Source organism: Brassica oleracea, chromosome C7 (genome assembly GCF_000695525.1).
Source record: "Brassica oleracea var. oleracea cultivar TO1000 chromosome C7, BOL, whole genome shotgun sequence".
Classification (NCBI taxonomy): Eukaryota; Viridiplantae; Streptophyta; class Magnoliopsida; order Brassicales; family Brassicaceae; genus Brassica; species Brassica oleracea.
Window position 1 is genome coordinate 45,774,725 of NC_027754.1, and position 12,922 is coordinate 45,787,646.

General features: G+C 40.0%; 3 protein-coding genes across 5 annotated transcripts; 2 read left to right on the forward strand and 1 right to left on the reverse strand.

Annotated features, from left to right (window-relative positions):
- Positions 1–21: 21 nt before the first annotated feature.
- LOC106305640 (serine/threonine-protein kinase HT1-like) lies at positions 22–2,467 on the reverse strand. Its single transcript, XM_013741992.1, has 3 exons — positions 2,095–2,467; positions 681–1,622; positions 22–592 (listed from the first exon to the last, which is right to left on the reverse strand). Exons 2-3 carry the CDS (start codon positions 1,568–1,570, stop codon positions 253–255), a joined length of 1,230 nt encoding a protein of 409 aa, XP_013597446.1. The 5' UTR covers positions 1,571–1,622; positions 2,095–2,467; the 3' UTR covers positions 22–252.
- A 738-nt stretch (positions 2,468–3,205) lies between these two features.
- LOC106301729 (aspartate--tRNA ligase 2, cytoplasmic-like) lies at positions 3,206–5,905 on the forward strand. Its single transcript, XM_013738194.1, has 9 exons — positions 3,206–3,853; positions 3,937–4,035; positions 4,120–4,227; positions 4,362–4,652; positions 4,729–4,839; positions 4,932–4,985; positions 5,071–5,266; positions 5,364–5,478; positions 5,572–5,905. Exons 1-9 carry the CDS (start codon positions 3,290–3,292, stop codon positions 5,696–5,698), a joined length of 1,665 nt encoding a protein of 554 aa, XP_013593648.1. The 5' UTR covers positions 3,206–3,289; the 3' UTR covers positions 5,699–5,905.
- Positions 5,906–6,153: 248 nt separating this feature from the next.
- On the forward strand, positions 6,154–12,911 carry LOC106306785 (DNA topoisomerase 1-like). Of its 3 annotated transcripts, none has more exons than XM_013743533.1 (23): positions 6,154–6,377; positions 6,513–7,073; positions 7,140–7,400; positions 7,466–7,821; positions 7,942–8,581; positions 8,662–8,748; positions 8,901–8,947; positions 9,036–9,145; positions 9,262–9,362; positions 9,567–9,659; positions 9,818–9,904; positions 9,982–10,065; positions 10,563–10,631; positions 10,787–10,846; positions 10,947–11,018; positions 11,099–11,206; positions 11,290–11,366; positions 11,545–11,628; positions 11,731–11,842; positions 11,919–12,008; positions 12,092–12,157; positions 12,262–12,357; positions 12,566–12,911. In XM_013743533.1, the coding sequence occupies exons 1-23, from the start codon at positions 6,297–6,299 to the stop codon at positions 12,707–12,709; spliced, it is 3,486 nt and encodes a 1,161-aa protein (XP_013598987.1). In that variant the 5' UTR covers positions 6,154–6,296; the 3' UTR covers positions 12,710–12,911. The 3 variants fall into 3 exon arrangements, 2 of the variants coding, with proteins under 2 accessions (XP_013598987.1, XP_013598986.1); XR_001263187.1 differs by having other exon boundaries at positions 6,161–6,377; positions 6,507–7,073; positions 11,507–11,628; XM_013743532.1 differs by having other exon boundaries at positions 6,161–6,377; positions 6,507–7,073.
- Positions 12,912–12,922: the final 11 nt, after the last annotated feature.

Here is a 12,922-nt window from a genome sequence, read left to right on the forward strand (position 1 = left end):
GCCACAGTAAGGAAACATAAATTCAAGGAAAACTAAACCAAACACTTCAGACATTCACAGTACATTTGTTTTGTTCATTTTCTGCATACAGAAGTTTCAGTAGTCTAAAATGGTTGGTGTTACTTCTCCTACCTTGGGAAAAGAGATACAATCTGATATTACACACACAAACTTACATATATCTAAAGCCCTTCTTCCTCTCTTTCTTTGTTATGTCCTCTTCTTGTCCTCTCTCTTTCTTCACACAACAGATTAGTCGATTGTCATTGGTTGCGTCATGCAACATCTGAAACGGGCTTTCCTCGCAGTCGTCATTATCTCGGTTTCAGCCGCCTCAAGAAGATTGACAACCTCTGCAAAACAAGGACGGACTTCAGGGTTCGCATCCCAGCAACGTGTCATGATCTCACCAAGCACAGGGAGACAATCAGCTGGGACCGTTGGACGCACTCCTCTGTTCACCACCGCAAATGCAGCTTGAACAGCAGTCATGTTCTGGAACGGTAACAGACCCGTTATCAACTCCCACAGCACGATTCCAAAACTGTAGACGTCCACTTTTTGAGTGTAAGGTCTATGCTGGATCATTTCTCTGCATCAAGAAAGGAAGTTAAGTCTATATATAACTTGCAGATAAGGATTGATAATGATTCATAGTTCAAGAAACTATTCTAACTTACGGAGCCATCCATCTGTAAGTCCCTGTCTCAGGTGTCATCCCTTCAGTTTGAACTTCGATTCTCGCAACGCCAAAGTCAGCAATCTTGATGGACCGATCAGCTGATATGAGGAGGTTATCCGACTTCAGATCCCTGTGTATAAAGTTGCGCTCGTGGACGTAAGCCATACCTCTGGCAACATCCAACGCCTGCTTAACAGCCAACTTCAAAGGCACAGCTCGGTTTTGCCTCTTAGTCAAAAACTGTCTCACCGAACCTCCTTTCGCATATTCAGTCACGATGCACCACACCATCGGTTTGATGCAAGCGCCGATGAACCTGACGATGTTGGGGTGCTTCAGAAACGAGAGCATAGAAACCTCCTGCTGAAACTGCTGCTCCAGGGCCTGCGCCTTCTCGGGGCTGTTCTCTGGCCTCTCTAGTAGCTTAATCGCTACATCCTCTCCGTTGTAAGTCCCTCTGTATAACTTACCAAACGCCCCTTGCGCGAACGCGGGACCCATGTGAAGCTTCCTCAGATCTATAGTCCACTCTTCGTAGTTCGCAAGCCCCTGAGTTGGATAGCTGCTGTCCATCAACGCTTGCGCCAAGGCATCATCGTTGAGCGCATGCGTGACTCTCCCGGGGCGAAACACGCTTTGCCCAACGGAGAGAGAGTAGGGATGGCGCATAGGCTTCAAACCGGGGTGGCCGATAAGAGCGTCGCTAGAACCAACGCTACTGTTATCCACAGACATTGACACGGACCCTCCGGCGTTACTTGTCTGCATGCTGTCTGTGGACATGTTTGTACCTTCTTCACCGAGCTTTTGATAAAAGTCTTGCGTGAATGCATCGTAATTGTGGTGATTGCCAACAGCGTGCATATCGAACTTTGGCCCCTCAAGCATCTTTTACAATCTCGTGGTATGTGGTATGCCTTTCAATCACTTCAACATGCACCTAAAACAAAAAAAGATATGACAAAAATGAGAAACACAATTTAGAGTTCTGTCTAGGTAACAAACAAATGGTTTGTAGTAAGGTCTTTTCTTGACAGATCGACCAATCACTATCATGACATAAAGGTCTTCTCTTTCATTGCAGTAAAGAAGAAATGAAAGTTTAAGTTGGTTTCAACCTGTATTGAAGCTAAAGATGCTCTACAACCTTATATAGAAACATACATGTTACTAAAAGAATGAAACTTTTTTTTTTGTTGTGAATAAAGATGAAGACAGATCCTTGATTCTCAAGCAAGTACTCTTCTTCACAATTGAAAAAAAAAAATCAAAATTTACTATCAAAGGAAACACAAGTTGTGTACAAATACAAATGAGGTCCTAGCAGAAAGAAGTTTCATTTTTTCACGAACTCAGACACAGATCCGATGATTAGACGATGGGATAAGCTAGAAGAAGGAGTCATGGCTTACCTAGAGCTTCATAGGCAGTAGATTTGAGCTGGAAGACATGTAAATAATCAGAGGTGAAGATAAGTTTAAGGATCCAAGAGAGAAACCAAAGCCTCCACGGAAGTAATCAAATCGCAACACCAAGAGCTTAGTTCCGATCAAGTTCAGAGGTGGAGAACGGAGGAGGAGGAGGGAGATGACTCAGTCGTCGTTGCTTCCCTTTTACTTTTCCAACACTCCCATTTATTTATTTTAGTTTTGGTCCGTTCTTTGCTGGCACATTCGTTTCTTATTTATTGGGAACATCTTCCGAGCCACACTCTCTCCGAGGGATACTGTTGCGCACGCGCTTTAGCATGTGGAAACGTCTCACCGTGTCATTTCGCAGCGGATGATTGGTCGGCGCGTAAGTACCTTTCAAGCTACGCGCAACCGTCTTTTCTTGTTCACCGTTCACGCTTGTCTTATCAAGCATTACTTTTTGCCTTTTTTTTTTTTGGGTCGCTTAATTATAAACACTCAAGCTGTTAAGGGGCTTAACCAGGCCCATTTTAATATCAAGTTATCAACCAACAATATAGCTTCTATTAGGTTTAGTGGGGCTTAACCAGGCTCATTAAATAACTTAATGTGATTTGTATTAATGTGATTTGTATTAAGATGACAAATCTATTGTTGTTATTTGAACATTGACTTTGAAAAGTCATTTAAAATCTAGCTTTACCTAACTTATCATTTTATTAAATATTTTGAAATATGATGTTACCAAAAATATTTAAGCTGTGAATTTTTTTCTCGGGAGTTTCTAAAGATTTAGTATTTCGATAGAATTTTCAATTTTCTTTCGTTTTAAAAAAATTGAAATAAATGTCTCATGATTTTTAGAAGAAGATTTTAAAATTTTAAAATAAAATCATATTAAATTTTCATTCATTTAAAATCATATAAAAAATTATTTTAAATCAGATCAATTAAAATATCAACACTTCCAATTTGGTTTAATAGGCTTAACTAGGCCCATTAAAACATCAACACTCAAGCTTCTAAATATAGCTTAGTCGGCTTAACTAGGCCCACTCCGGTATATCTTTATATATAAACAGGGTTGTTATCATGGCGTAGGGTTGTTTTTGTTTCAACATTTCGACATTGCACTCTCCAGTTTCCAGTAGCCAGTAGGCAATTGATTTGAACCCTTGCGAAGGAGCTAAACGCCATGTCGTCGGAGCCGGAGAATCCATCCTCATCCACCGCCACGCCGCCGGAGGAATCCGGAGAGAAGATCAGCAAGAAAGCTGCGAAGAAGGAAGCCGCGAAGCTCGAGAAGCTACGCCGCCGTCAGGAGAAAGAAGAAGAAGAAGAAGAAGCCTCACGCAAGACAGCTTCCCTCTCCATCGAGGAAGAATCGTTCTCCAGAAACCACGGAGACGTTACTCTCAACGAGCTAAAATCCACGGAGGATCCCAAAGCCGGGAAGTGGAGAGAGGCCGTCGAAGGGAAGGAGTGGACCGACGTGAGGGAGCTTGTGGAGGCGATGGCGGGGACGGAGGTTCTGATCAGGGGGAGAGTGCACACGTATCGACACGTTTCCAGCAAAAAAGGGTTTCTGATCGTGAGGCAGAAGGGGTCCAAGGTTCAATGTGTGGTTGCTGAGTCGAAGGAGAATCATGTGAGTGTTGACATGGTTAAGTTCGTTAGGCAGCTGAATAGAGAGTCGTTTGTTGATGTGATTGGTTACGTTGTTCTCCCTAAGGATCCTGTGACGGGCGCCACGCAGCAGGTTGATTGATTGGTTTTCACTTTCTTTGATCTAATTGTGATGTGACATTCAAAGAGAGACGTTGACTTGTGTTTTATTGGTAGGTTGAGATTCAAGTGAGGAAAGTGTACTGCGTCAACAGTGCCTTGCAAATGCTGCCACTTTATGTCGAGGACGCTGCTCGTAGTGAAGCAGACATTCAGGTAGTATTAATGTGGTGATGATTTGGAGATTTGTTGGAACTGTGTCGGTGTTCATAAGAGTAGTTGTTTCTATGATTGTTGCAGGCTGGGAAGCCTGGTGCCAATCAGGACACCCGTTTGAACTTTAGAGTGATTGATCTCAGAACACCGACTAATCAAGGAATCTTCAGCATTCAGAGCTGGATTCAAATTGTAAGCCAGTCTTTAGGATTTGATATGCAACAACATGGAGTATTAATAGTGATATATAATGAGTCTTATTAGTGTATGCACGAAGACTAGGATAGGATTTACTGAACTGAAGATATGTAATTAAAATTGTGCAGGGATGGAGAGAGTGCTTACTACGTAAGGGTTTTATTGAAATCCATTCACCGAAACTGCTGGCTGGGAGTAGTGAAGGTGGCTCTGCTGTATTTAGGTTGGACTACAAAGGCCAGCCTGCCTGTCTAGCTCAGTCTCCTCAGCTTCATAAGCAGATGGCAATATGTGCTGACTTTGAACGCGTCTTTGAGGTTGGTGCTGTTTACAGAGCTGAAGACTCGTTCACCCATAGACACCTGTGCGAATTTATTGGTCTTGATGTGGAGATGGCGATTCACAAACACTACTCTGAGGTTAAAAAATGTGATTTCCTCTCAATCTCAAGTATGTCTATTCTGCGCCTGGTGCTAAGTTTTGTTGGTTGTGCAGATAATGGATCTTGTGGGCGAATTGTTTCCGTTCATATTCAATAAAATAAACGAGAATTGCCAAAAGGAACTTGAAGCTATTAGGAAGCAATACCCATTTCAGCCGTTGAAGGTAACCATGCAGTATAAGCAAGTACTATTAGGAAACTGTTTTTTTTTTTTTGGTATATTATTGCATTCTGATGATTTGCGCTAAAATTGCAGTTTCTTCCAAAAACATTGAAATTAACCTTTGCAGAAGGGATTCAAATGCTTAAGGTAAGACTAGTCTTTTTGCATTTGATTTGATGAGTTATTTGAAACGGACTGTAAGTAGTTATGTTGAATCATGATGTGTTTACAGGAAGCTGGTGTCCAGGCTGATCCTCTTGGAGATCTAAATACCGAAACAGAGAGAAAACTTGGAGAGCTAGTTCGGGAAAAGTATGACACCGAGTTCTACATCCTGCATCGCTATCCTTCGGCTGTTAGGCCATTCTACACTATGCCATGTGCAGACGACCCTAACTACAGCAACTCATTCGATGTCTTCATAAGAGGTTCATCTTTGAGTTCTCTCTTTTTTCCTTGTGTGTCGTCTTCTCACCGACTAAGTTCACATTTTAAAATACTTGTATTTGCGGTCTCTGTCCTTAGGCGAGGAGATCATATCAGGAGCTCAACGTGTCCATGACCCAGAACTCTTGACGGAACAGGCAAAACGATTTGGGATTGACGTCGAGACAATAAAAACGTACATCGATTCATTCAGGTAATAAACCACAAAACCGAATTAGTTTTGGTTCCTAACTATTATTGGTTATCAGAGTTTGACGAAGGCTACAAATAATATTAATGTTTGCAGGTACGGTGCACCACCTCACGGTGGATTCGGAGTGGGACTGGAGCGAGTGGTAATGCTGTTTTGTGGCCTTAACAACATCCGCAAGACATCGCTGTTCTCTCGTGACCCTCTAAGGCTCGCTCCTTAATTTCTTCTCATCTCAAAGCTAAAGCGTGGATCATTGGACAAACTCGGCAGTTGTCTTTACCTGATTCTTGGCCCTTTAAGTGCAATTGTGACTTGATTTAGTTATGTGATTAGTGATTACTTACGCTTCATTCGCATTACCGAGTAAAACTTTATTGAAAGTTGATTATGATCAATTATCATTGCTGAGACGAATTTTACAAATTTATTTTCCAAAAATTTTAAATCACAAACAAAAAGTATCGAACTTTAAACTTTTTCAACACAATCAAATTTTAAAACATTAGCTAATACCCTGGATGAAGACGAAGAAGAAAACAGAGGGTGGGGCCACCTTACTCTGCTGCTAGGATCCGGATTTCTTATTTGGGCCATGAAAACCCGAACCGATAAAGATCCGACCCGACTCGGATTATAATAAACAGATAAACCTCTCAGAGAGGTATAAACCCTTCACATTTTCTTTACCAGAAATCTCCTCTCCTTCCTCCTCCGCCATTTAGCAAAATCTTTCTTCTTCGGATGGATATACGAAAAAGCAACAGACCCACTTGTAAGACGATTTGAAACTGTCTGAATCAGTTAGTCTCTGTTCCCAAATGCAGAGAACGCTCTCACTTGCGGCTGCTAAGTCTCCTTCTTCGACTTCACCTCTGTCTCTTCGTCCTCTCATGGCTAAGGTTTGTGTTTCCACTAGTGGGGATGCTTATCGATTCAAAGTTTTGTTCTTTATGGCTAAATCTTTATACTTTAGTGAGAATTCATCACCAGAACTCATGGAGATTGTGGCGATTACTTGTTTTTGTCTGTTGCAGTTGCAGTGCAGGACAATTCAGAGTTTTCCAGCCTCATCTTCCTCTTCAGTAGTTAGGATTGATAAAGTCGTTAGAAATGTATGCCAGCTTCAGTTTAAAAGAGAGAACGCAAGTTGTTTTACCTTAGCTTGCGCACTTCCTTCCATCAGTTCTGTTAGTTATGCTGCACATTGGAGCAGCTTAACGTCTTTTGGAAGTAGTTTCAAAACGTTTCCAGGGAGATATTTTTCTCAAGTCCCTAATACTGGGAATAAGGATAAGGTTATCAGGAAGTTTAATAAGAAGCATGAGGTTTTGGCTTCCTCTGGAGTTGAAGCGGTAGTGACTTCTACTGAACCGGTTATTGGAGATGTTAGCAGTGGCATCAAGGTGGAGTTATCAACTGCACCTTCACCTGCTGCTAGCATCGGTAAGAAATTCTCTACTGTCAAACCAAAACGGCGCCCAAAGAGCAAGAAAGTCGAAGATAAATCTTCTCCAGCGGTTTCGGTTCTGGAAGAGAGTTTGAATGCTGTTCCCAAGCCAAAAGGTTCTGGAAATCGAAAATCTTCATCTGCTAAGGTATTAAATTTTTTAAAATAGTAGTTTCACCCTTAAGTATTTTACCTGACATTGTAGTGTTCTCAGAAGGAGGTGGCAAAAGATCCCACTGTTGAGGAGCCCAAAAGTTCTGCCCCATCAAAAACAGAAGCAAGCAATCCCACTGCTAGCAAAGCTAAGCAAGCCTCTCCTGTCAAAACGAAGCGGCGGCCAAAGAGCAAGAAAGTGGATGATAAATCTTCCTCAGCAGTACCAGTTACGGAGGAGGTTTCTGTAGAAGAGAGTTCAAAAAGCGTTCCCAAGCCAAAACGTTCTGGCTCTGGAAATCGAAAGTCTTCATCTGTTAAGGTATTAAGCATTTAAAATATTTTGGATATACTCTTGCTTATGTTATCTAACATTACAGTTTTCAGAAGGAGGTGGCAAAAAGCTCTTCTCCATCAGCAAAAGCAAGCAATACACCAAAACATAAGCAGGTTCCTCAAGCTCAACCCATGCAAAACAGCATAGAGCATCGAGGTCAAAATGCTTCTAAACCACTTTTTCCGCCAAGTGGAAAATCTGTTATTGTCGTTGAGTCAATCACGAAAGCAAAAGTTATTCAGGGTTATCTTGGTGACATGTACGAAGTTTTGCCAAGTTATGGTCATATCAGAGACCTGGCCTCAAGGTCTGGTTCAGTCAGGCCAGATGACGATTTTAGCATGGTTTGGGAGGTTCCATCTTCCGCCTGGACTCATATTAAGAGCATAAAGATGGCATTAAATGGGTACGGTTTCTTGCCTGTCTACCTAGTATATGACTGCTTCAGCTTCATATGATATGAGCTCCTTCTTTCCTATGTTATTGATGTGATTCTGTATCTCATTCTGTTTACTTTATTTATCAGAGCTGAAAATCTGATTCTTGCATCGGATCCAGATCGTGAAGGAGAGGCCATTGCCTGGCACATCATTGAGATGTTGCAGCAGCAAGGTGCCTTACATGAGTGTATGACAGTAGCAAGGGTTGTTTTTCATGAGATCACTGAGTCAGCAATAAAAACTGCACTTCAATCCCCACGAGAAATTGATGGGGACTTGGTACACGCCTATCTCGCAAGGCGTGCTCTTGATTACCTAATCGGTTTTAATATTTCACCACTACTTTGGAGGAAACTTCCGGGTTGCCCCTCAGCTGGGCGAGTACAGTCTGCTGCTTTGGCGCTTATATGTGATAGAGAAAGTGAAATTGACGGATTTAAACCTCAGGAGTACTGGACTGTAGGGATCAAAGTGCAAGGGAAAGATAGTTCATCTACTGTTTCAGCTCACTTGACCAGTCTAAATTCGAAAAAGTTAAATCAGCTTTCTATCAGCTCTGAAGCAGATGCACAGGACATTGAGCAAAGGATAAGATCAGAAGGTTTTCTAGTGAAGAGCATTAAGAAAAGCACTACACGGAGAAATCCACCAACTCCATATATAACATCAACCCTCCAGCAGGATGCAGCTAACAAATTGCATTTTTCATCAGCATATACCATGAAGGTTGAGAAACTGAAACCTTTTTTTTTTCGTTTTATTTACTTTTCATTGAGTCTATGTTTCTGATAATAAGTACTTTTCAGCTTGCTCAAAAACTATACGAAGGTGTCCAACTGTCTGATGGTAAATCAACTGGTCTTATAACATACATGCGGACAGATGGTTTACATGTGGGTAATCTCCATACTTGTGTATTATCTGCTATGAGCATTCATTTTTGTTTTGATTTTCAAAATTATTACTGACTGGTTCATCTTGCTATTTGTTACAACTTCATTTTGATTTTCTTGATTTATTTTTCGTTTGTTTCTGTTCTCATCAGATAGCTGATGAAGCTATCAAGGATATACAGTCATTGGTGGTAGAAAGGTAAGAGATATAAATGGATTCGTAGTTATTTTACATTAATCCATTTGACTCAAGAAAAATTTAGCAGCTATTGACTTATTATCTGCAGGTATGGGGAGAGTTTTACATCAGATGGTCCTCGTAAATATTTTAAAAAGGTTAAGAACGCTCAGGAGGCGCATGAAGCTATTAGACCTACCAATATACGTAGATTACCATGTAAGTAAATAATTTACCACTCTTTCTTCAGATTATAAGATTGATTTTAGTCATCACCTATAATTTACCATACAGTTTATTGTCATAACTCTCAACATCTTTGTATGCATCTCCAGCAACGATTGCTAGCCTGCTTGATTCGGATTCTCTAAAATTGTATACCTTAATATGGTCGCGATCTGTGGCATGTCAGATGGAGCCTGCTTCTGTTGTGCAGGTAATATATGAGCTAATTTGTACTTCAAATCCTGCATGTAGCATGTTAGCTAGGTTTTCTTGTCGACTAGCTAGAGAAAAAGGGAAAGAAAGTATGTAACTGAATTTGCCATCAACTAATATTGAGTGGTTTAAGGTTTAAATGTTTAATATTTTGGAAACCAACATATCTGTCCAATTTATTTCTGACTCTTTTCTTGTTCAGATACAAGTTGATATTGGAAATGCCTCTGAATCAATTATCTTCAGATCATCATGCTCAAAAGTCGTTTTTCTTGGATACCAGGCAGTTTACGAGGTACGATGACTCATAAAGTTTGGCTTTAGATTGCCATTTGCACGTTTATTTTGACGTTTTTTCCTATTTAGATTTTAATTTTGTTTGTTATCAGCTAATGAGGGATCCTTATTCTATTTGAACATATGCTTAGAGGTTTTTGTTGATTTTTGTTGTAGGACCCTGAAACTAAGACAATCAAAACCAAAGACGATGAAAAGAGTAGTGAGCGGGAGGAAACTTTTGAAACTCTCAGTTTGTTGAAGGTATTATTCCTAATATCACAACTTTTTCTTTACCTGTGCTTTGTACCATGGTTGTCATTTCTTTCTCCTCTTTTCAGGATTGGGATCCGTTACATATTGGTGAAGTGGAGCTCAAGCAGCACCATACTCAGCCCCCACCACGCTATTCCGAAGGGTCACTGGTATGGCATTCTAATTTCCTTTGTCTCAGAAGTATCTAAGATCCAATTCCACACTATGTTTTCGGTTAATAAGTTTTCTATAGGCGAAGAGGAAGATATACGGTTGGGAAAATGAGAACTGACACAATTTTTAATACCAAAACTAGTTTATTCTGGAAACTGAATACGTCAGACATGTAATGAATCTGATACTTCACATTTTCTTCTCCAGTAGTTCATTTTGGTTCGCATTCAGCTAGACAATGCTTTCACTAAAGCTTCTACACAATGTTCTCATTGTTGAAGTTAAGGATTGATCCTAAACAGTTCTCTTTAACAGTAACTCATCTCTGTTTCAGTAAGATGGCAGCTAAGCATGAACTGATAAGTGGTTTATTTTTTGTATGATTGCTGAATCTGGTGGTTACGCAGAGATATTAGGCATGATACTTTATAATTGTATTCTCGGTAGGTTTTACAATGCGTAATTCTGTTATACATGCTTTTATGTGATTCAGATTAAAAAGCTTGAGGAGCTCGGGATAGGTAGACCCTCGACATATGCATCTATATTTAAAGTTTTACAGGTATGTGCTTGTGTTAAGAAAGTGGTATCTTTTTTTTCTAGTGCTTCTGTTTCTTGCTAGAGGTTAAGAGACTCTATAGTCATCTGAAACTAGCAGTACCCTTATTTCATGTGAGGCATAGACTTGTAGTATTTTGACACCTTTTTTGTTCACAGGACAGAAAGTACCTAACAATAAAGAGCCGAGTACTGTATCCGGAGTTCCGTGGGAGGATGGTATTTTCCTCATTAATTAAGCATTTAAGCTCACTAATTGATGATTTAGTAAACTAACGATCGCAACGTTATCTTTCTAACCTCTGCACTATGTTTCCAGGTTTCAGCTTTTCTTACCAACTACTTCACTGAGGTCACAGATTATAGTTTTACTGCTGATATGGAGACCGAGGTGGATTTTTAGTTTGTTCTTTACAATACTGCAAGATGAGATACTCAGTTTTTCTCATTATGACTTATTTTTGCTTTCAGCTTGACAACGTTTCTGGTGGCGTTACTAATTGGAAAGGTCTCCTAAGAGACTACTGGACACGATTCAGTGCGTATTGTAAACGTGTCGAAAGTGTCCAAATCCAACAGGTACGTTCTTCGAAGAATGAACTCTTAAAATCTACTTTCTGCACTTATTTTATTAGATTCTTACATTTATTATACATTTACAGGTGGAGAAAATGTTGGAAAAAAAATACGAGGACTTTTTGTTTTCTTCCCTTCCTGATCCTACCAGAACTTGCCCGAGGTCTGCATACCTTTTTTTCCTTGCACATAATCTAAGTTAATCAGTTTCAGGATAGAGCATCTGCTTTATAATTTTGAAGAAACCATCCTTTCAAAAAATGGCAACCCATGCTAACACTTTCACTTTCACACTTCTGCTAGATTGTGCAGTTATGATTGGGTTTCTTTCCATATTTCAGTTGTTCGGAAGGTACCTTAATTTTCAAAGTTAGCAAGTTTGGTACGGGGTATTTCATCGGCTGTGATGGCTACCCTTCGTGCAAGTAAGTTGCAGGCTATTGAATCTACAAATTCTTTTCACCTGAAGCTATCAATGTTACTATCATGGTCGCTGATATAATTTGAGCTATATTGTTCATGTGCAGATTCATTGCAAAAACACTTTATGGGGAGGATGAAGATGAAGATGATTCTCCAAGGAATACCTGCGTAGAAGAGCCCAAATTGCTGGGTCTTCATCCCAATACCAATGAGAAGGTCTCGCTGTTCTGACCCTGTTCTGTTGACAAGTTTTCTTACAACTTTAATTTGCTGAATCCATTTCCTTGTTCAGGTTATTTTAAAGTGCGGCCCTTATGGGTATTATGTACAGCTTGGTGAGGACAAGAAAGGACACTTACCAAAACGAGCAAATGCAGCCCATGTATGTTGGAGTTTTATCAATTAAACATTATCTATATGTTTCTGTTCTCTTACTGAAAACTCCCTTGCAACCGTGCTTTATAGATAAAGGATGTGAGCTCTATTACGCTTGAAAGTGCTCTCGAGTTATTACGCTATCCTCTGACACTGGTAATACGGATTTTAAGTTTAACAGTTATTGCTTTTCTGAGTGGGATGTTTTATGTTTTAACATTTGGGAGTGCTGACGACTTGGTTTACTGATTTATGACTAGGGAACCCACCCAGAAGATGGACAGCCTGTGACCTTGAAGCTAAGTAAATCTGGATTTACGGTTCGACATCGCCGCACAATGGCTACTGTTCCAAAGGTATAGTTATGTACTGTCATATGCTGCATTTGATTTAGAATAGAATTAGAAGAGCATTTATTAGGTGATGTTGGTCTTATACTTGATAAGGAAATGAGGTGTGGATCTGCATCGATAATATGATATGATCTATTGCTGTCTATGTTATTGCATGAGTCCCCGTTCAAAGGATTATCGTTTTGATTTTGGATAACTTTTTACTTGGCAGAACACTGAACCAAGTGAGGTTACTTTAGAGAAAGCACTGAAACTCTTGTCTGGCAAAAATGTGAGACTGTGTGGCAGACCTAAGAGGGTTAAGCCAACAGTAGATGAGGAATCAGAAAGAGATGAAGTTGTGGAGACGATGTAATCTCTAATCCACAACGTTAAGCTGTTGAGCTAATTTACAATTGGTTCGTGAGCTTTCACATATAAAGAAGAGCATTAGCTCTGATAGAAATTATTTGAACATTCTTTTTGGTAAGCAGAATAATAATCGTAACGAAAAAGATTGGATACTATTGTAAGATTACAATACATTTGTTAATGATATGAAAGTTTCTTTAGAAGGACTACTGTATCT